Below are 21,215 nucleotides of genomic sequence, written 5' to 3'. Positions count from 1 at the left end.
CAGCCTTTAAGCAGTGACTTGCAGCTGTGTTCCTCATTTGCATCTCCTGTCTTCCTTGCCTTTCCTACTTGTAGTGCTGGAGGGAATGGTTGTCTCAGCAGCAAAAGCTATGGAAAGTTGCATTGACTGAAGAGCCTGTCAATTCCCAGGGAGTGTGAAGTCTTTTTTAAAGTTGTATTTATTTATTTTTGGCTGCTCTGGGTCTTTGTTGCTGCACATGGGCTTTCTCTAGTTGCAGAGAACAGGGGCTGGCTGCTCTCTACTTGAAGTGCCAAGGCTTCTCATTGCGGTGATTTCTCTTGCTGTGGAGCGCAGGCTCCAGGGCATGTGTAGTTGCGGCTCACAGGCTTTGTTGCCTCTTAGCAGGTGAGATCTTCCCAGGTCAGGGATTGAACCCATGTTTCTTGCATTGGCAGGCAGGTTCTTAACCACCGAACCACCAGAGAAGTCCCAAGAGTGAAGTCTTTCTATCTTCAAGTTCCTGTTTGACCTGGAAAAACACATACTTACTCTTTCTCCTCTTCCAGTACGAAGGCTAAAAGAAAATTTGCAGATATGAATGATGGCAGCCTAGAGCCAGAAACTGTCGTGTGAACGCTAAGTGAGAACACAGTTTAGATCCCTGTGCCACCCTTCTTCGGGGTTTCCCAGGTGGCTCAGTGGTAAAGAATCTGCCTGCCACACAGGAGACACTAGAGATTAAGGTTTGATCCCTGAATCATGAAGATCTCCTGGAGAAGGAAATGGCAACCCACTCCAGTAATCTTGCCTGGGAAATACCATGGACAGAGGAGCCTGGTGGGCTAGAGTCCACGGGGTCACAAAAAGTCAGAATGATAACTCTGCCCTTATTTACTCCTGCGGTCTGTTGGTCATATGGCCCTTTCCTCATGTTTCTGTAGCCATCTCAGGTCAGTGAGGGCTAAGGAAATGCCTTCTATGGTCACCTTAGCCCCTAAGAAAATAACATACTTTATGAGATTTAATGGCCACACCTTGACCTTGTCATCATTCAGAATTCTTTCACCTTTTTGATTGTCCATTTTAATATTTCCCTCTGTGACCACAATTGCTTCTCTTTACTCCTTACAAGTTCCCTCATGTGTGTTGAACCTACTCTTCATCCTCACTGTGATCTCCTGATCTTGAAAACTCCTTTTGCTCCAAGCCACTTTCAATTCATGAGCTCTCATCCTGGCGGTTAGCATGTCAGCAGTGAGCTTGTTAACATCCTAAGGACCCTCTGCCTCATTTCTTTGCCAGTCCTCATATTGTGGTTGAGTAACCCACATCAGCCATAGTCTCTAAGTCTAAGCTTTATCATCTTGCAAAATCTTAAGTCCTGCCCACCTCATTTTCTTACCAATTAGGGTGTCTTTACTGCATCTCAGTGAACCTTGTAATAATTTTGTGATGGTTTGCCATTATATTCCTTCTAATTCTTATTCTAAACCTTGTCCGCAATCTCCAGGATCTAATCCCTTTTCGACCACTTCACTGTGACACTGGAGACTAGCCTAAGGCTCCTCAAGCTTTTTTTGCCTCAAAACCTTGCTGTATTTTTACCCATCCTTTTCTCCTAAATTCTGAAAAAAGTAAGGACCCTGTCTTTGGCTCTTTTCTCTTCTGTACGTATGCAGTGTGTCTTTATGTGACTCCCATGTCTCTTGTGGCTTTGAATACCATCTATGTGCTGAGGACTCTTCGATGATTGTTTCTGGTTGGACCTTCCCCCTGAGTTTCAGACATATGTACCCATTGCCTACTCCACTGCACCCCTACTCACATGTCCAATAAGCATCTCGAGCTTAAAAGGGCTGGAAAAGAGCTCTGGTCTTGCCTGGCATGAATTCCTTCCTGCCAGTTACTTTCACATCTCAGTAAATGGCTTCACCGTGAACCCATATGCTCCAGCCAGAGCCTGTACCACCCCTATTCCTGTCTTCCTCATTCTCCACATTCAAAATAGCAGTGCATCTTTTCATTTTATTTCTAAAACATATTTTTGATCTGATTACTCCTGAGAGTTACCACTACCACAAGCTGAGGCCCAGCATCCATCATCTTTTGCTTGATTTACCATAACTTCTTGCATTCCGGTGTCATTACATCCAAATTAGCCCCACTGTTGTCCATCTTTCACAGAGCAGCCAGGATGGACTTTCTATGATAAAGTCAGCTTTATCATTCCCTAGCTTATGTGCTTCCCATTTCAACAAGAGTCCAAGGCCTCTGCCCCCTTGTTCATTATAATCCAACCACACTGGTCTGTTTTTCTGTCCCTTGAATACCCCAGGCTTGCTCCAGTCTTCACGTTTTTATTGTCGCTGGTCTCTCTGCCTGGAGCAGTCTTACTCCGGAGTTCTGCCCCTGCCTCCTCCTTATTCCGGTATGACATCATTGGTGACCTCAGAGGAGACTTTCCTGACCACGCTGGCTATAAAGCAGCCCTTCACCATCCCCACCCCCAGTCACCAGCACATCAGCCTATTTGATCTCGGTAGCATTTATCAGCCCTCCCGACTTGTTTCCACACTCTCTCCTTAACGGGAGCTCAAGCTTCTTGTGAGCAGGGACACTTGGCTGGATGTCCGCAGTGCCTAGAAGGTGCTTAGAGGACCAACTGGCTGACTTTCCGGATAAACTGCCCACTTGTGCCCTTCATTGCCACTTGCCTACTTTGGGGTCTCTTTTCGTGGCTGTACCCTCTCTCCCTTGCATCTGGATTGTCCCTTTCTCCTGGCTGTTACTCGCCAGGTTCCACACCACATTATTGCAAATGCATTTCTGTGGAGGTTACCAGTGGTTACTTGATCATCAGTTCAGAAGTCTTCTCTCAGCACCCATCTTCCTTGATTTTTCTGCAGATTTGATTGACACTTTGCTCAGGTTTGATTGACACTGTTGCTCATTTTTTTCCAAACTGAAACATAATAGGATTCTGTTCTAGATGCTGTGCAAGATGCACATAGTATAGGAGCCAGGTCCTGCCATAGGAGCTTGCAGCCTCCCAGGAGCAAGTTTTGGGTTGGCCATAAAGTTTGTTCTGGATTTTCTATAACGTCTTATGGCAAAACGCAGAGAAACATTTTGGACAGCCCATAGATGGGGATGTCCATAAGGAAAACAGTAGATGTCACTCCCAGCCTATGCTTCTTGGAATTCTTGCATCCCTTGGTGGCTGCTAGGACAGAAGCCTTTTCTGGTTTTCTTCCTAACTGACTGCTGTTCCTTTCTCCTTTTTTTTTTTTTTTGGTCCTTTTTCAGTCCTTTTCTTCTGTTTGTGTTTAAATAATAGAAATTTTCGATGGTTCTATGGTTTTGTTCCTTTCCTCTTGTCTGTACTTTGTCCCCTGGTGACTCCGTGGACTTCCATATCTCTGAGATCTCCACCCAGTCCCCTCTCCAGGCATGTTACTCCACATTCTTATGGGCCTCAAATATCTTTGGAAGGGTAGGTTTCCATTCCTGGTGGACCTTTCAACTTGTCTGAGTCTCACTGACTACTTTTCTCCTTAGCAGCTCTCAGCCTCCCTGGGACATCTCTCTCATCTCAGGTCTGCCCGTGGATTCTTCTTCCGGCATGGCTCTCGAAGCTGCTGCCTTTCCGCTCCCGCCCTTGTTCTTCTTTGGGTTCTTACACCAACCTCCCCACCCGCATCTCGCCGAGGATTCCTGATGGACCTCCCCTGTGTGTGTCCTGCCAGCCGGCTTAACTGCACTCTCCACCACAGCCCACATGTTCCCTCTAGGCCTCTGCTTATGCCCCTCCTTTGAACACTGCTCACCTTTCTCCTCAGTGTCCCCTGCCCAACCCCTAGCCCCCAGCCATTTTTCAGATGTTGACACTGCACGGAGCTTTCCCATAATCTCTTTAGGGACACACCCTCAGTTTCTGTGGAACCCCTGGCACTTGCTAGTACCTCTCTTGGGTTACAAATATCCTTCCTCCTGTTAGTTTTTCACGTGCCCCTAAGATTCAGCATGCCTCTAAAACTCAATATACCGTAAGTCTCTTAAAAGAAGGTCCAAGGCTGATTTTCCTTCCTCTCTCACATATTGTCTGGCTAGGGGGCTTCTTGCTCAATAGTTGTTTGTTAAGAGTCGTATTGTATTTGTCTAGTTTATCTCTGTAAGGTCTTAGCTAAATCTTTTTTTTTTTTTTATGATTATGAGGCTTGCTCTAGTAGAACCTTATTTGCGTTTGGATGGGGTTTTGAAGTAGTGCCATATGTGACTTCATTACACATTCTCTGCTGGCTGTAACTTGTTTAATGTGTACATTGCTGCATTTTCATCACATAGGGACTGTCTAGATGAAAGCCGGCATGTTCCCTTCTTGCCAGACCTCTCAGTGGCAGTCATGCAGAGACAAAGGTTTTGCATTTGTTAAGTCAGATGCTGCAGTGCAGGCCCTCTGAGGGTTTATAGGTTTGACCTTGTATATCCATTTCTAAATCACGTGTGGACTGGAAACTTCATGTAGAAATCCACAGGCCCCTAGTCTCTCTTAAAGGGCTTGTAAGGACTGGGGAAGGGGGATTTAGGTGTCATTTTACAAGGCAAAGTGAAAATACCACAAGCTCTTCAGTTTTAGTATTTCTGTTCTAGCTGTACTATTGGATTCAGTAACTTTCAATACTTACCTTAGAAATTACTCTGATTGGAAAGTCAGATTGTTTGTTTCTAGACTGCTTAGTGAGGTGATAACATTTGAGCAATAATAGAAACAATTGCAAATATCCTTTGCAGATCTTCTGTACTCTGCAGCTCTTGATGTAGAATAATGTTGATGATAACCCAGGAAATAAAATCTATTTCCCATGGCTATCATGAGGGGGTGAAAGAGACTGGATAAATACATTTTGTCTTCATTAGCTGATCTCTCTTAATGATTCCTCATGGTTGCCAATAACGCTTGTTGAAATAAACATTGCAGGAATGATTGCACTGAAAAAGTTGCCTGATTTTTCTTGCCTCAGTTCAGTTCAATCACTTAGTTGTGTCCAGTTCTTGGCGACCTCATGGACTGCAGCATACCAGACTTTCCTGTCCATCACCAATCCCTGGAACTTGCTCAAACTCATGTCCATCAAGTCGGTGATGCCACGCAACTATCTGATCCTCTGTTACCCCTTCTCCTGCCTTCAGTCTTTCCCAGCATCAGGGTCTTTTCTAATGAGTCAGCCCTTCACATCAGGTGGCCAAAGTATTGGAGCTTCAGCTTCAGCATCAATCCTTCCAATGAATATTCAGGATTGATTTCCTTTAGGATTGACTGGTTTGATCTCCTTGCAGTCCAAGAGACTCTCAAGAGTCTTCTCCAACACCATAGTTCAAAAGCATCAGTTCTTTGGCACTCAGCTTTCTTCATGGTCATACTCTCACATCCATACATGACTGCTGGAAAAACCATAGCCTTGACTAAAGAGACCTTGTTGGCAAAGTAATGTCTTTGCTTTTTAATATGCTGTCTAGGTTGGTCATAGCTTTTCTTCCAAGGAGCAAGCCTATCCCCAGTTGAAGGTATTTATTTTCTTGAGTACTTCAGAGGTAGGCAAATAGAAATCTGGAAACAGTTACCGCTTGCATATTAATTATCTGTACTGCAAGAAAGAGCAGTAGGCTTCCAAAAGTCCTTCCTATATGTTTTTAGAATAAAGTTCTCTTCACCTTATTTGAATACGAAAGTGTAAGACATTGAGTTAGTATCACTTAAAACAGTCTGTCAGAAAAAAATTTTTTAAAAACTGGATGTTATTTTTAATAATCTCTTTTTCTCCTCTGTCTACTTTATATCAAGAATATATATTTCTTCTCTTTAGTAACTCATTTTGGTTACTTTGCTGCCTATCTGATTCACATTGTCCTTGGAGAATTTGAAATATTTTATAGGGAATGTCAAGCTGTTCCTTCTTCCCACTCAGCACAAAGTCAACAGAAGGTGGTAATATCAACAATGCAGTTGAAGATAAAACCAGCCCAGCCAATCTTTGTCCTGACAGGGCAGTGCATGGACCAGATAAACCTGGCTGGAGTCCCTCACTTCATAGTTTCATGCAAGTTATCAACTTGTCTGAGTCTCAGATTCCTCGGTTCAGTGATGGGGGTGTTCTGGCATATAAGAGAGACATAGGATGTTGTTCTTCCTCCTCTTACTCTGTCTCAGCCTTGTGGAGAGAAATCTGGTGATGAATCAAAGTGAACAGAACAGAAAGTAAATACTTGAATAATGCTTATGTCGTTTTAGCTGAAATGATGGATTCTTTGATTAAATTTTTTAAATATATGTTTTAAATTTATTTAAGAGTGGACTAGAGCAGTGATTCTTTGTTAAAAATTATTTTTGTGTTTATTTCTTTTTGGCTGTGTTGGGTCTTCGTTACTTTGCATGGGCTTTCTCTAGCTGCAGCATGTGGGATTCTCAGTTGTGGTTTCTTTTGTTGCAGAACACAGGCTCCAGGGCATGCAGGCTCAGTAGTTGTTAGGCAAGGGCTTAGTTGCCCGAGGCATGTGGGATCTTAGTTCCTGGAACTGTGTCCCTTGCATTGGCAGGTGGATTCTTTTTTTTTTTTTTTAATTTATTTATTTTTGGCTGTGCTGGGTCTTTGCTGTTGTGTGCGGTCTTTTCTCTAGTTGCTGCAAGCAGGGGCTACTCTTTACTGTGGTGCACAGGCTTCTCAATGTGGTGGCTTCTCTTGAGGCTTGCAGGTTCTAGATGTGTGCATGCGTGAGTGATAAGTCGCTTCAGTCGTATCTGACTCTGTGACCCTATAGACTGTATGGAGCCTGCCAGGCTCCTCTGTCCATGGGATTCTCTAGGCAGGAATGCTGGAGGGGGTTGCATGGGCTTCAGTAATTGCAGCACATGGCCTCAGTAGTTGTGCCTGGAGGGCTCTGGAGCACTGGCTCAGTAGTCATGATGCAGGTCTTTAGTTGCTCTGTAGCATGTGAGATCTTCCTGGATCAGGGATCAAACCCATGTTCTGGGCATTGACAGGTGGATTCTTAACCACTGGACCACCAAAGACGTCCCTAATCAAGTAATTTTTATTATCCCTCTCTCTTTGGTTTATCTATTCTTTTATTTTTATGATTATTCTAGAGATTAGAACATACATTGTTGACTTATTAGTGTCTGCTGATGATCCTTTTATCATATGCAAGACCTTAGAAAACATTTAGGCTCCATTTATTTCATTCTTTCCCTCATTTTTTGTGCTGCTGTTGTCATATATTTTAATTATGCATATATTTTAAATTTCTGAAGACATGATTAATAATGTATTTTATAGTCCCCACTCAGTAGGTTTACCCACACACTTAACCTTTCTATTGCCCTTTATGTCTGTACATCTCCATGATTCCATCTGGGATCATTCGTCTCCTATTTGAAGAATGCCCTTTAGTATATCTTCTTGGTATTTTGTTACTATTTCTTTTTATTAATTCTCTTTCCCTTGTTGAGAGTTAGTTGAAAGCATATTTATTTCGCCTTCCTTTTAACATTTATTTTGCCGTTTCCGTGTAGAATTCTCAGTTGGTGGTCACTTTCTTTCATCACTTTAAAGATGTCATTACATTGTTTTAAGAGCATCATTTCTATTCAAAGTCAGCATCACTATATCGTTGCTCCCTTCTCTACCTTTCCGCAGTTTTGCTATCATGTACCTAGGTGTGGTTTTCATCGTGTTTGTACGCCTCTGATGTGTAGTACTGCCTGAATCCGTGGCATGCTGTCTTTGTCAGTTTAAGAAACACCTTAGCCATTATCTCTTCAGAAATTAATTCCGCCCAATTCTGTCACATTCTTTCTCTCTCATCCTGGGTCTCTGTTACATGTTTGACCTTTTTGCTATCTCTCATGTGTCTCTTAGACTGTTTTCTGTATTTCTCATCTTTTTTACACCTTGGGCTTCAGTTTCTATGTCTTACGAGTGACTGATAGTCGCTCAGTCGTATCCTACCGTTGCGACCCCATGGACTGTAGCCCACCTGTCTCTCTGTCCATGGAATTCTCCAGGCAGGAATTCTGGAGTAGGTCGCCATTTCCTTCTCCTGGATTGGATATCTTATACTGACTTCTTTTCTCTGCATCTAATCTGATATCAAACCCATTTATTGAGCTCTTAATTCTTCAGTGTAGGTATGGAGGCTTTTGGATGGTCTCTTATTACTTTATGTTCTGTGTAGTCAGGAGTTTTCTGGTGTTCTCAGGTTTTGGGCTTAAGTCTCCTGCCTCTGGATTTCAGTTTTATTCTTCCAGTAGTCTCAAGACTTCTCCAACTATACAGCACTGATAGTAAAACTTCTAGGTTAATGGTGAAAAGATTTTCCACCATGAGGGACACCCAGAGAGGTTCACAGAGTTACATGAAGAAGAGGAGAAGGAGGAGGGAGATAGAGATGAGCAGGAGGAGAAAAGGGGGACTCAAGAGGAGAGAGACAGATCTACGCAGTTGTCTGTTCCCAAAGTGTTCTCCGTAGCCCAGACACCCACAGAGATTCACAGAATTGGATTGGGAAGAGAAGGGGGAGGGAGGAAATAGAGGTGTTCTGAGGGAGAAAACGGACAGTCAAAAGTGAGAGTGATCAACACACTCCTGAGTAAAAATGGGTACTGAATATTGGATTCTTAAATGTCCAAAATTGATATCAAATACTGAAGAACAAAGATTAAAAATCTAGAGTAGAGGTTAGACTCTTAAAAATACAATATTAAAAACAAAAACAAAAAATTTTAGAAATATATATGAAGTTTGGTTTAAAAATGTGGCTTCTCCTTTTTTTCTTTTGCAAGGTTATAGTGAAATGAAAATTAAGGAGTAATAGAGGAGTAATAGAGGACTTTAAAAGAAAATAAGAGAAAAAAATAAAACAAGAAAAAAAATGTTTTCCTAATTAAAAAAAAATAGTAAAAATATATGAAAATGAAAGTTAAGGAGTAATGGGGGAGTAATAGGGGATTTTAAAATAAAATAAAAGAAAAAATTAAAAAAATTTTTTTTAATTAAAAAAAAAAGTAAAAACATATCTAGGACTTTCTCTGGAGCTGTTGCGGTCAGTGTGGGTTTGGTTCAGTTTCAGATAGCTTCTCGTTCCAGCTTACACTTCTCAATATCTATAGGCCCCTTCCGGTGTAGTCAGTGTTACCTACATGGATTTTAATCTGTTGCACCGCTCCCTTCTGAAGCGGTTCCCTTTGTTTATTTGGCTTCTGTTTGCCGGTCTCTTCAGTGTCTAATTTCCGCCCTGACACAGGCGGGCGGAGGTGGTCTCTTGTTCAGGTTCGCTTGTTCAGTCCTGCTACGGGGAGGGAGGGGCGCTGCAGACAGATATCGCTGTGTGTGGGGCGCACTCGCAGTGTTCCGGCCACACTGGGTTTGCCCCACTCACGGGTGTGTGCTTTCCCCGTCTACACTGCTCAGGCTCCAGGCTGCTCTATATGGAGCGGACCCTGCGTTGCATGCGGTTCCAGTTTTCGGGTATTCCACAAAAGCGCACACTCGGTTGGGCGTGCGTTTTGTGCCTTCCCCGCCCTTCCCCGCCCGAGCAGCTCAGGCAGCCAGGCGCTTGACGGGCGCACTCTCCCCGGGTGCGGTGCGCCTTCTCCCCTCTGCGGTCCCAGCCTCAGTTTCCGCGCGCGCTGGCCGGTTGGTGCACCTTGTGTCTATTCTTGGGAGCTGGCCTCTAGCCGTGACCCTCCCAGCGGATGTCAACCATCTAGAATCTCAGGAAGTCTTTGGTTAGAAACTGGAGGCCTGTTTGCAGTGTGGTAGGGGGTGCCGTCTCTGGGGCCGAGTTTGCCCCTTTCCCCTACCCCCTGCCTCCTGCCTCCGGCGGGGATGGGCTGGTCTGCCGCCGGTAGCTCTTCTCTGGGATTGCTCAGTTCTTCCTTTGTTCTGCTAACGGCCAGCAGTGTGTTCGGGCTGGTTAATTTTCTCTCTCTCTCTTACTATCCCCCAGTTTAAGTTGCTATCTCACATAAGTTCCCTCCGATTGCCCTCAGGGCATTCAGGCCCGGTCCTTACCCTAAGCAATGCTGCCCGCTCCTCTCCGTTCCACCCCCACTTGCTGGTGGCGGATGCGGGTGTCTGGGGTACTTTTCTGCTGGGAGTTTGCTTTTAGGCATGTAATCTGTTGGTTTTATTTATTTTTCCTCCCAGTTAGGTTGCTCTCCGAGATTCGAAAACCTCCCCCAGACCCACCCGTGAGAGGGTTTCCTGGTGTTTGGAAACTTCCTCTATTACGACTCCCTTCCCGGGACGGGTCTCCGTCCCTAGCTTTTTTGTCTCTCTTTTTTTGTCTCTTATATTTTGCCCTACCTCCTTTCAAAGACGATGGGCTGCTTTTCTGGGTGCCTTATGTCCTCTGCTAGTGATCAGAAGTTGTTTTGTGGAGTTTGCTCAATGTTCAAATGTTCGTTCGATGAATTTGTAGGGGAGAAAGTGGTCTCCCCATCCTATTCCTCCGCCATCTTGGCTCCTCCCCCTGAGCTCTTAATTCTAGATTCTTTTTTTTTTTAGTTCTAGATTTTAATCTATTTTAATAGATTAAGTGGAATCCTGTTGTCTATTTCTTTAGTAAATTAACTGTAGTTATTTTAAAGCCCATGTCTGATAACACCAATATCTGGATCCCTGTGCGTCTGTTTCTGTTGTCTGTTTTGTTGTCTTTTATTTTTGTCATTTGGTGCTGTCATATGGGGTGTCTGGTAGGTTTTGATTAAATATTGAAAAATTGTAGAGGCTCTGTATGATGCCATCTTCTTCACAAGATGTCCTTTTTTTTCCCCTAGTAGGCTAAAGAGTAAGAGAAACTCACTGTCTTCCAATGAGGAATTGAGATGTTTTGAGATGAGATTTCAGTATTCATGGAGCAGGTTTTTTCTTCAGCTTCGCTCTTACCCCAAAGGAATAGCCCTTTCCAGGGCTGTAATTCATTCTGGGGTGTTTACTATAGTCCACCTTCTTTTGTGAACTCGGAACTTCAATTTTTGTTTCCCCAGCTTCCCAGGTGGTGCAGTGGTAAAGAATCTGCCTTCTAGTGCAGGAGACGCAAAAGATGGCAAAAGAAGTTATAGAGATAGAGGAAAGAGATAATTATTAGAAAGTTAAGTTGTGGATGGTTTCCATATTTCACTATCATATTTAGTACTAGATTTCCTTGAAGCTAAGGTACAAAAGTGATAGTGTTAGTCACTCATTCATGTCTGACTCTTTGGGACCCCATGGACTATATAGCTCACCAGGCTCCTCTGTCCAGGGAATTATCCAAACAAGAATACTGGAGTGGGTTGCCATTTCCTCCTCCAGGGGATCTTCCAGACCTCAAACCCAGGTCTCCACCATTGTAGACAGATTCTTTACCCTCTGAGCCACCAGGAAAGCCCAAAGTACAAAAGGACATACGAATTTTATGTATGATGGGGAAAACAAGACTTGGAAGTTGGAATAGAGAAAAGATGATGAAGTTAGTAGTCACAGTTGTATTCAGGTGTGTGTGTGTGTACGTGTGTGTTTGCTGGGAGGTTTAGGCAGAAATTTTAAAAACAGGAATTAGGAAGCAGTGCAGGGTTCTGATATCTATGTAAGAAGGTCTGATCTAGTCAGGGCATGGTGATGTGGTACTGGTATATTTAGTAATTGGGATTATGAGGAAGAGCCTTAGCATCAGAGCCTTAATATACTGCACAAAATGTGCTATTAAGGTGCCCTAATTTTGTGTTGAGTATCAAAGGTACTTGGGCTGTGGTTTCTGGGCTGAGTGGTGAGAGATGCGTATGTAGTTCTTATTTTCTGGGGAAAGAACACACAGTGGGCCATCAACAGGAGTTCAGGTACTAAATTTTAAGAGACTTATCATATGTTTTCTTCTGTCACTGAACAACACAGTCGTGCCCTCAATAGTCCTTTTAAGGCTAATAAAGAAATGTATTTCATATGAAGGTTTCTTATATTGACCTCTGAAAACAAACGAAACTACAATTTTAAATTATTTCTTAGTAAAGATATTTTTATAGAATGTGAAACTAATACAGTTCAGGTGCCAGAGTGTTTGGGACTCTTCATGTGAAATTTGGTAGAATTTGGAAAACCAGAGGAGAATTTTGTTCTTTTCCCCTTAATCAGCTGTTACAAAAGGTTTCAACTAACGTTGGCAATGTGTGGCTTTGCAGATACTCTTTTTGATTCTGAAAGAGCCATATGCTCTATGTTTCACAAGTTGTATTTCTTTTTAAATATTATTAACTGTTATCTAACAGTATTAAAGGAAATATGTGCTAAATACCAGCTTGCTATTAGCAAGTTGAAATTCTGTTCTCCCAACTTCAAAATCTTGCTTTGCACAGATGAGAGGACATCCCAGATCTTCATGTATGCCACTACTCAGATTTCTATCTTTTTTAGATTAGAATTTGATCTGTCAAGTATCTGTTCTTATCTGCTTGGCTTTTTTTCCCAGTGGCACTGTAACATAGCCAGCATGGAAGGTACTTCTGCAGGTTGAGTTGGAATGTGGAGGCAGGAGTGCCTAGTGACCCCTGGGGAGATGAGGAAGGCTTCACGAAGGAGATGGGGATGGAGCTGCTTCTTGCAAGAGGCTGAGAGGTTGTTGGGATGGCAATTCCAGATGAATGAGGCCCAGAAGTAGAGTCTGTGGTGCACAAGAGAAGCATGGCATTTCCAGAAAACGAAGGGTCATTTGTTTTGTTGGCGTCTAAGCACTAAGGGCTGGGAGAATGATAGCTGATGAAGCTGGAATGGTAGCCATGGGGCAGACTTTGAAGGATCTTGTATATTTTTATTCATCCACTCATTTAGCAAATATTTACTGAACATATGCTATGAACCAGGTCCAGTTCTAGGCACTGGCATTTAGGAGCAAAGGAAACAGATTAAAAATCACAGCTCATATAGTCCTTACATTCTAGTGGGAGGAGTTGGATAATAAATAATAGTAAAAATATATGGATACACATAAAGAGTATTATTGATAAGTGACAAGAAAATACAACAAGAATAAGGATGGGTATGTGCAATTTTAAGATGGTCAGGAAAGGGAAGGTGACATTGTAATGAAATGTGGAGCTGATGATGGAGCATGGTGAGCATCTGAGAATGTTCTGGACTTAGCAATGTGCAGAAACCCTGAGATTGGAGTAGTTCTGTTTGCTCAAGAGCCTTAGGAGGTAAAGATGGCTAGAGTACAAGAGCAGGAGGAGCAGGAGGGTGGAGAAGCAAAAAGGGCCGGGTCCTGTGAGGTCTTAATGGCCTCTTTGAGGACTTGCCTTTTATCTGAAACTTTGAACAGAGTAAAGATGTCAGACAACTTGAGTTGTTAAAAGATGGCTTGGCCATGTTGACAGTGGAGGGCAGGTGGGCAGCCAGTTGGGAGACTGTTGCAATAATTCAGGTGAGAGGGAAGGTGGCTTGAACCAGGGAGATCACAGTAGGGGACCTGGAAGATAGAGTGAATTCTGCAGGTAATGAGGAACCATGAAGGACTTCTGACCAATGAAGTGACATGATTTATGCCTTAAAAGATGATTTGGGCAGCTGTGTGTGGAAGCAGGACTGGAGAGCTGAGACGAACCAGCTGTCCCCCAAGCTCTGCTCACTAAGAATAAAGACAGAGACTTGACAAGGAATATAGCCTCATGCCGAAGGGCCCTGTTGAGCCGGTTATTAACCTGGTCAGCCTCCTGACAAGGGCTAGGAATTGCAAAGATGGACACGTTAGGAAATTCCTTTGTAAACCTGCCAGGGAAGCAGAGTGAATGGATGTGATCAGGTTTATTATAGATGCCGCCTGCAAAGCAGAGCTTTACCGAATTTCGTGCACTCATGGGGGCCCTGTGGCTCATTTAAGCCTCACAAAGCCTTAAGGGGTCATGTGTCCACTTCATAGAAGAGGACAGTGGGCACGAGGAAAAAAGCATTAGGTTGTGACCCTTCTTACAGGTCTCCACTGTGACCTTCCTTCTGAAGGGCCTCTCTGCGAGATTTGGGATTATCTGGTCATCTCTGAAATTAAATGTTAAAAAGATCGCCTGTTTCTTTTGTGAACTCTGGTGATGATGACTTCACTGCTTGGTAGGTATGTTTTATTTCAATGCCCTGAGTTGCCAGTGACAGATATTAGCTTAAGGACCATAAATGTGAGTGGAATTGTAAGGAATTGAAATGTCTGGGGAAGACGTACACATGTGTGTGCATGGGCAAGAGTGTGGAATGATGTTAATAGAGGGTGTGGCCAAATCTAGTGGCTCAAATAAGGCCATCTGTCAGGAGGACACATTCCTTGCGCCTCTCCTGGTGTTGGCCTGAGTCTCTTCTGCCATAGACGGCTTTCTCACCTGGTCAAGAGGGCTGCCTATGTGCTGCTTCAGAGTTAAGCATCCCTGATCCCAAAGGAGGTGAAAATGTCTTTCTGAGAAGCTTCAGCAGAAATGAGCCAGGAGGACTTGAACCTGGTTTCAGCCTCGGTGTCTGTCCCTGAGACTGGGGTACCGGGCATTCCTTGTATCGTAGACAAACCTCTTCCTTGAGCTTCACCTGGCACTCTCCCTGAGTGCATATCTATGTTCAAATCCCCGCCCCCCCACTTATAAGGATACTGGTCATTGGATCAGGGGCCCACCCTTCTCTGTGTGACCTCATCACGGTTTAGCTAATTACAACTGCAACAACCTATTCCCAAATAAGGTCATGCTCTGAGGTGCCGAGGGCCTGGACTTCAGCATATGAGTGGGGAGGTGGTGGTAGGGAGACACAGATCCACCCAGAACAAATGACAAAAACACATCATTGAAGGTAAATAACAGAAGATCCCTTTGTTGAGCTCTTCTTCCATGATGGAGTCTCAGCTAGACGTTTTATTTCATCAGCTCAGTGACTCCTTCTTGCCTCATTTTATTGTTGAGGAAGCCAAAGCTAAAAGACATCTCTCAAATTTCAACTTAGGTCCCCTGGATTTCAGGGCTTCCGTGTTGGCTCAGACAGTAAAGATCTGCCTGTGATGCAGGAGACCTGGGTTCGATCCTTGGGTTGGGAAGGTCCCCTGGAGGAGGGAATGGCAATCCATTCCATATTCTTGCCTGGAGAATTGCATGGACAGAAGAACCTGGTGGGCTACAGTCCATGGGGTCACAAAGAGTCGGACACAACTGAGAGACTAGCACGCACGCACACACGCGCACACACACACACACACACACACACACCCCTTGATTTCAGAGCCCATCCTTTCTCCTGTATATCTTAATGCCGGACAAATTCATAGAACCTCAGGAAAGAACCGTGCAAGTTCTTTTGGTCCAAATTGAAATGCTTACACAGGTAGTAAACTCACTACAAAGAATGTGCCAAAGTTCATCACAAAGAAGCTATCTTAAAGGATACCATGACAGGCCCCAGGGGCCTGCCCAGAGGCCTGAGGTCTGTGTTCTTGGGGCGGGAAATGCCAGTGAACTCTTGGCTTTGTCCACCCGGCCCGTCCCCAGCAAGCTGCTGCGTTCCTACCAATGCCCAGCAACAGGCCAGAGCAGGCACTGTCTCACTTTGTGCTTCCCTAGCCTCATTCTGCATTTGGATCAGGGTGAAGAGTAGAGAGGAGGAAATGAGCCAGAAAATAGAAAATTAATACTTGGTAGAGTCGTCATATTTTAAAAGTAATTTATAGGCAACGTCAGATAACCAGAGTTAAATCATTTTATCAGCAGGCTGCTTCAGGATTTAAGAAACTGGCATCCATCATTGTAAATCAGGTCTCAGGAGCCCGGGGGAATGGTCTCTAGGGAAGAGGGTTGATATAGGGTGGGCAGAAATGTAAATACTTGATTAGCTGTGTCCTTTTCTTTCACACAAAACCTAAAATATTTCCACATCACGTTGAGTGATCACAGTAGGTTAAATAGTAACGGGAGGGAGAAAGCTCTTCAAATTTATAGTTAGCCCACTTTGAGTACTTAGCTTCCTCGCTGTTGATCCTGGGAGACTGGTGCATGAGAGATACTCACTACAGGGGGCTGTTCTGGGCTCGGGGTCCTGGGGGTGGGCCGAACCTTCTTCTGCACAGACGCTGGCAGTGTGCTGGTCAGTGTCATGTTTTCCATCATGTGCCTGGGAGCTGAAGCGCCCACAGGCTTGCCACATTTATTCCGGGAAGAGCTTACTGGATTCAAGCCCTCCTCTTTCACTTCTTGTCATTGCAGCTCTTTGCCGAGGGCGCGTGGTGAGGGTCCCTGCGGGCAGCCTGGTGCGGGTAGTGGGCACCGAGCTGGTCATCCCCTGCAACGTCAGTGACTACGATGGCCCCAGCGAGCAGAACTTTGACTGGAGCTTCTCGGCCTCGGGCAGCAGCTTCGTGGAGCTTGCCAGCACCTGGGAAGCGGGCTTCCCAGCCCCACAGTACCGCGAGCGCCTGCAGAGGGGCGACATCCTGCTGCGGCGGACGGCCAACGACGCGGTGGAGCTGCACATAAAGAATGTCCAGCACTCTGACCAGGGCCACTACAAGTGTTCCACCCCCAGCACAGACGCCACCGTGCAAGGCAACTATGAGGATACAGTGCAGGTTAAAGGTAACATCCTCATGGGAGGAGGGGGATTGCTGTGCCAGGGGAACATTCTTCCCTCTGCCACCCAGCTGTGAGTGACTGTGCCCGGGGCTCTGCTCCCTCCTCTGTCCAAGGGAGTGATAGCATCTTACCTGATGAAAGGCAGAGGATGGGCCAGGGGGCCTCTGAGCTCCCTCTCTTCATTCCATGGGGAATGTGAACGGTCTCGTGGCGGGTGAGTTGGAGGCAGCATGGTGTGTGGTGGAGAGTCCAGCTCTGAGCCAGGTTGCCTGCGCTTAGTTCCATGGCTGGCGCTCCCGTTTGTCACCTCTCTGGCCGTCTGTATGTCCCATGCCTCAGCTTCCTCCTCTGGAAAACAGTGCCTCCCGTAAAGGTCAAAGTGAACTGTTGTTATTTAGCCGCTAAGTCTTGTCCAACTCTTTTGCGACCCCATGGACTGTAGCCCACCAGGCTCCTCTGTCTATGGGATTTCCCGGGCAAGAATACTAGAGTGGGTTACCATTTCCTTTCTCAGGGGATCTTCCTGACCCAAGGGTCAAACCCACGTCTCCTGCATTGGCAGGCAGAGTCTTTACTACTGAGCCACCAGGAAAACCCCCAAGGTGAATTAGCACATGTAAAGCCTCAGCAATGCCATAGTAAGCACTCAGTCAAGATAGAGAGGAGAGGATGGTGGTCACGTGGACACTGTTCATGTTTATGGGAATAAGAGATACTTTGAAGCTCATGTCTTTCTCTGTGCCCTTCATGATTTAAGTACCTGTGTTTTCTAGGAGTCGTATGGGTCATATGTAGAGAAAGAATGATGTGGTCACTGCAAGCTGGTGGGCCTGGCTATGCAAGTAATCACACCTAACATAGCTGGAATGTTTGGGTTTGTTTGTTTTTTCATTTTCCAAGTTCTATTTGATTTACTCACCCGTTCAGTTCTCAATCCAATGAAGAAGAGACGGCAGGGTATTTCCCTAATTTACACACAAGGAGATGGAAAAGCATAGGTTAATTACTTGCCTAAAATCACACAGCTAATTGGTAAATGAGCAAGAACAAGCAATTTTAATTTGAGGCTAGCAAAATAGAAACATTAGTGTTGTTATCATTATTACTTAATTATGTTTTTATTTGTATCCTGCCTTGTTCCAAAAAGAATTATGTCAGGGTAGTAGCGTATTAAATGATCAAGAAAGCAGAAAATGTACATGATGATATAAAAAGAAGGGGTTGATTCAGGCATTCATTCCTTCTATAATGATTTCTTGACTCCTACCATATTCCAGATTCTGTTCCCTGACTAGACTCATGAGGGGATAAAAACAGCCACTTCCATTATGCAAGCATTAAAATGTCAAATCTACCTCTTCCATTACCTCTTCTCATTCCTATACAAAAATCAAATATGTCTTTTTAGAACAGTCTCATAAGGCATTCTTGCATTGGAGTTGAGTAATCCATTGCTTCCGTCATTATCACACACATGCTACACGTCCATTAGATCAGATGCACACTTGTCTCCATGTGCGATGCTCATCTTAAGGAGCTGGAGGCTGCAGGAGGAACCTCCTGCCCCCTGCCCCAGTATCTTTCTGTTTCTTCTCCAGTCTTTGGAAGGAGAAGCAAGGAGAGACTTTCCTCAGGGTCAGGAAAGCAGATGGATGGCCATGAACGAGCCTGGCTGACTGCCCAGACGGAGCCTCTGGTGGCGCCATGCGTGATCTAGGGTCTCTCTGGCCTTCAGCTTCACAGGTCTTAAACTGTATCCACGGCCTCAGAGATAACTGGTCTTGGGAGCGGAGTCCTGTTAGCTGGACTCACAGACTGATGTATATACTAGGAAGTCATTATATTCATTTGCAGTAGAGACAGGACTTTGGGATATGTCCTTCTAAAGATGTAGCAGTTTTTTCTGTTATTTAAAGTAGTCCTTTTTCAAGGACATTGAATTCATCTCCTAGTGTGGAGTGGCAGGAACACCCAAGGAGATGGTGAACAGTGGTGTTTGGGGATTCTCTCAGCCAGCTCTTAGGCAAACCTGAGAGGTGGTGGTCCCTGCAGTCTCTTTGGGAGGGGCCTCCTCACTGCTATATCAAGTGTGGCTTCCCTTCCTCAGTAGCTCTCACCAACACTTGCCTGATCTCCTGCCCCCTTTTTGTAGGCTGTAGAGAAACCCGGCCTTTTTCCCATGGGTCCTAATAATTAAATAGCTGAGGCTTCAGTTTTCCTTTATGGGTTCCTACCCTGCAGATACCCTCTTCTCGATCTAGTTATTCTTAGGCATTGCCTAGACCTGGAGGCGCAGCAAGTTCTCCCACGCTTTAGTGCTCTGCGGATTACACTGCTTTAACTTCTAGAAGATTCCCCAGGCTCCCTACTCCAGCCTGTGTCCCAACAAAGCCATGTTGGACAGTCATGGCTGGTTATCAGTGAGTACCAAGCCCTGTCCTGGGAACCTCCCCTTATAACTAGCTGAATTCTCAGTCAGCTTCCTGAGTTGGGTCTAGTTGGCATCCCATTTTAGGAATGAGGAAACTGAGGCACAGAGGGGTTTAAGTGACTTGCCTAAGGGTGACAGAAGTGTAGCCCAAGGCCCAGGTTCCCAAAGGGAGTTAGCACCACCCAGTTCTAGCAGGGGGTCGTCTTAGTGCTACCTCGTTTGTCAAGTCAGAATGTCAGCTGAGATGAGAGATGTAGTGAAATGGGCAGATGGGCCCATCTGGGCATTAGAACGGGGGAGGGGAGGAAGAAATTGTCCCTCAAGACCTGGAGGTTGGCGGGCACTTGCCCAGCGCTTGGGGCAGCAGTGTTCTGACCGCTCCGCTTTCTCCCCGCAGTGCTGCCCGACGCCCTGCGTGTGGCCGCCAGCCCTCAGCCCCCGCCGGGCCCCAGCCTGCGCGAGGGCGAACCCTTCGAGCTGCGGTGTTCGGCCTCCAGCACGTCGCCGCTGCACACGCACCTGGCGCTGCAGTGGGAGGTGCGGCGCGGCCCCGCCCGGCGGAGCATCCTCTCCCTGACCCACGAGGGCCGCTTCCGGCCCGGCCCGGGCTATGAGCAGCGCCACCGCGGCGGGGACGTACGCCTGGACACTGTGGGGAGCGACGGGTACCGCCTCGCCGTGTCCCGGGCCCTGTCCTCCGACCAGGGCTCCTACAGGTGCATCGTCAGCGAGTGGATCGGAGAGCAGGGAAACTGGCAAGAAATTCAAGAAAAAGCCGTGGATGTGGCCACCGTGGTGATCCAGCCAACAGGTGAGCTTCTGAAAATTGCATGTTTTAGACCGTTTGCTGCTGTTGTTTAATCACTCAGTCGTGTCCGACTCTTTGCAACCCCATGGACTGTAGCCCACCAGGCTCCTCTGTCCATGGAATTTTCCAGGCAAGAATACTGGAGTGAGCTGCCATTTCCTTCTCCAGGGGATCTTTCCCACACAGGCATCTGACCTGGGTCTCCTGCGCTGCAGACTGAATCTTTTCCACTGAGCCGTCAGGGAAGCTGGGTAAAGAACTAGGCCAGAGCCTTGTTCCTCTCTGACAAGGTTTCTCCTCCTCCTGGGAGACCTTCTGTTGATGGGTGAGGGTATAGCGTGGTGTTGATGGTTTGGAAAGGATGCACATGTTTTGTGCCAAATGCCACGTTCTGCTCTGCAGCTGCTTTTTCTCTGGATTCATACCCATGGGAAGCTGCAGGTTACATAAGACACTAAGAGAATTTTGTGACTGAAAGATTAAGTCCTTTTGAGTGCCAGGACAAGGTCCAGCCTGGTGTCCAGAGGGGCTTTGGGGTGGGGTTGTCCCCACCTTGCTTCCATGGCTTCGTTTTGTTTGGTGTTTCCCAGTCTCTGGATCTGCCCTTCCCCATAGCTGCTGGGGGCGTGTTTGGCTCCTCCCCAAACCTCTGTCCAACTTGGGTCCTCTAGGCCTGCCTTTCAGGTCCCCTCTGATGTGACATCCCCTTGTAGGTGAGGGATCCCCTAGGGCTGGGCCTCTTATCTCCTTGAGGACAAAACCCCAGAAGCATCCAACTCTGGGGTCTGTATGCAAGTTGTTTTTATCTGTGAACCATCTTTTTAAGAAATAATAACCAAAAACCTTACTTATACTAGAGAAGTAATTAAAGAAATGCAAAATGCATTTCCAAAAGCCCATAAAAATAAATGAAAAACAAGAAGAACAGGCCATTTTTGCCTCCAGTGTCCAGCAGACATGAGTAGAGAACCTACTGTGTGCTGAGCTCTGTCCTGGGCTCTGGGGTCAGATGCTTGAGGATCGTGCCCAAGCCTCATAGAGCTTCTGGCTCGGCAGAGGGAAGGTGTAAAGAGACCTTCTCGGGGGGATGTCACTGCTGCGGGTGGTTGGATAACTTGGTTTGCTGGGAGTCTGACATTGCCAGATAGCAGAGTACTTTGCTGCTGTTGCTGCTGTCTCCTGTTTTGTAAACTGGGAAGACCTTGGCTGGACTCGTTTCCTGACTGTAAACGAGAGAGCGTGGCCGCTCTGTTGCTCAGATGAGAAGGAAAGCAGGCAACGATACACATGGGGAAGTGTTTTCCTCTGCAGGCTGTGTTGTCCTGAGCACTTGTCCCTGAATTTACACCACAGCACGAGAGCTGAATTTAGTAAAAGCAGAACCAGTGTTTTTG

The 21,215-nt window shown here is 45.7% G+C and overlaps 1 protein-coding gene across 1 annotated transcript in view; it reads left to right on the top strand.

The window, feature by feature from the left end:
- Positions 1–21,215, top strand: part of PTGFRN (prostaglandin F2 receptor inhibitor) — an 83,450-nt gene that overhangs the window by 19,368 nt on the left and 42,867 nt on the right. The window contains exons 2-3 of the mRNA XM_070467242.1: positions 16,217–16,585; positions 19,411–19,824. Of these exons, the coding sequence (XP_070323343.1) occupies positions 16,217–16,585; positions 19,411–19,824 (783 nt within the window). The remainder of the gene's footprint in view (positions 1–16,216; positions 16,586–19,410; positions 19,825–21,215) is intronic.

This window comes from Odocoileus virginianus, chromosome 5 (genome assembly GCF_023699985.2).
Source record: "Odocoileus virginianus isolate 20LAN1187 ecotype Illinois chromosome 5, Ovbor_1.2, whole genome shotgun sequence".
NCBI classification, from domain to species: Eukaryota; Metazoa; Chordata; class Mammalia; order Artiodactyla; family Cervidae; genus Odocoileus; species Odocoileus virginianus.
Note: the sequence above shows the minus strand (reverse complement) of the source record. Positions and strands in the feature narration are given on the sequence as shown.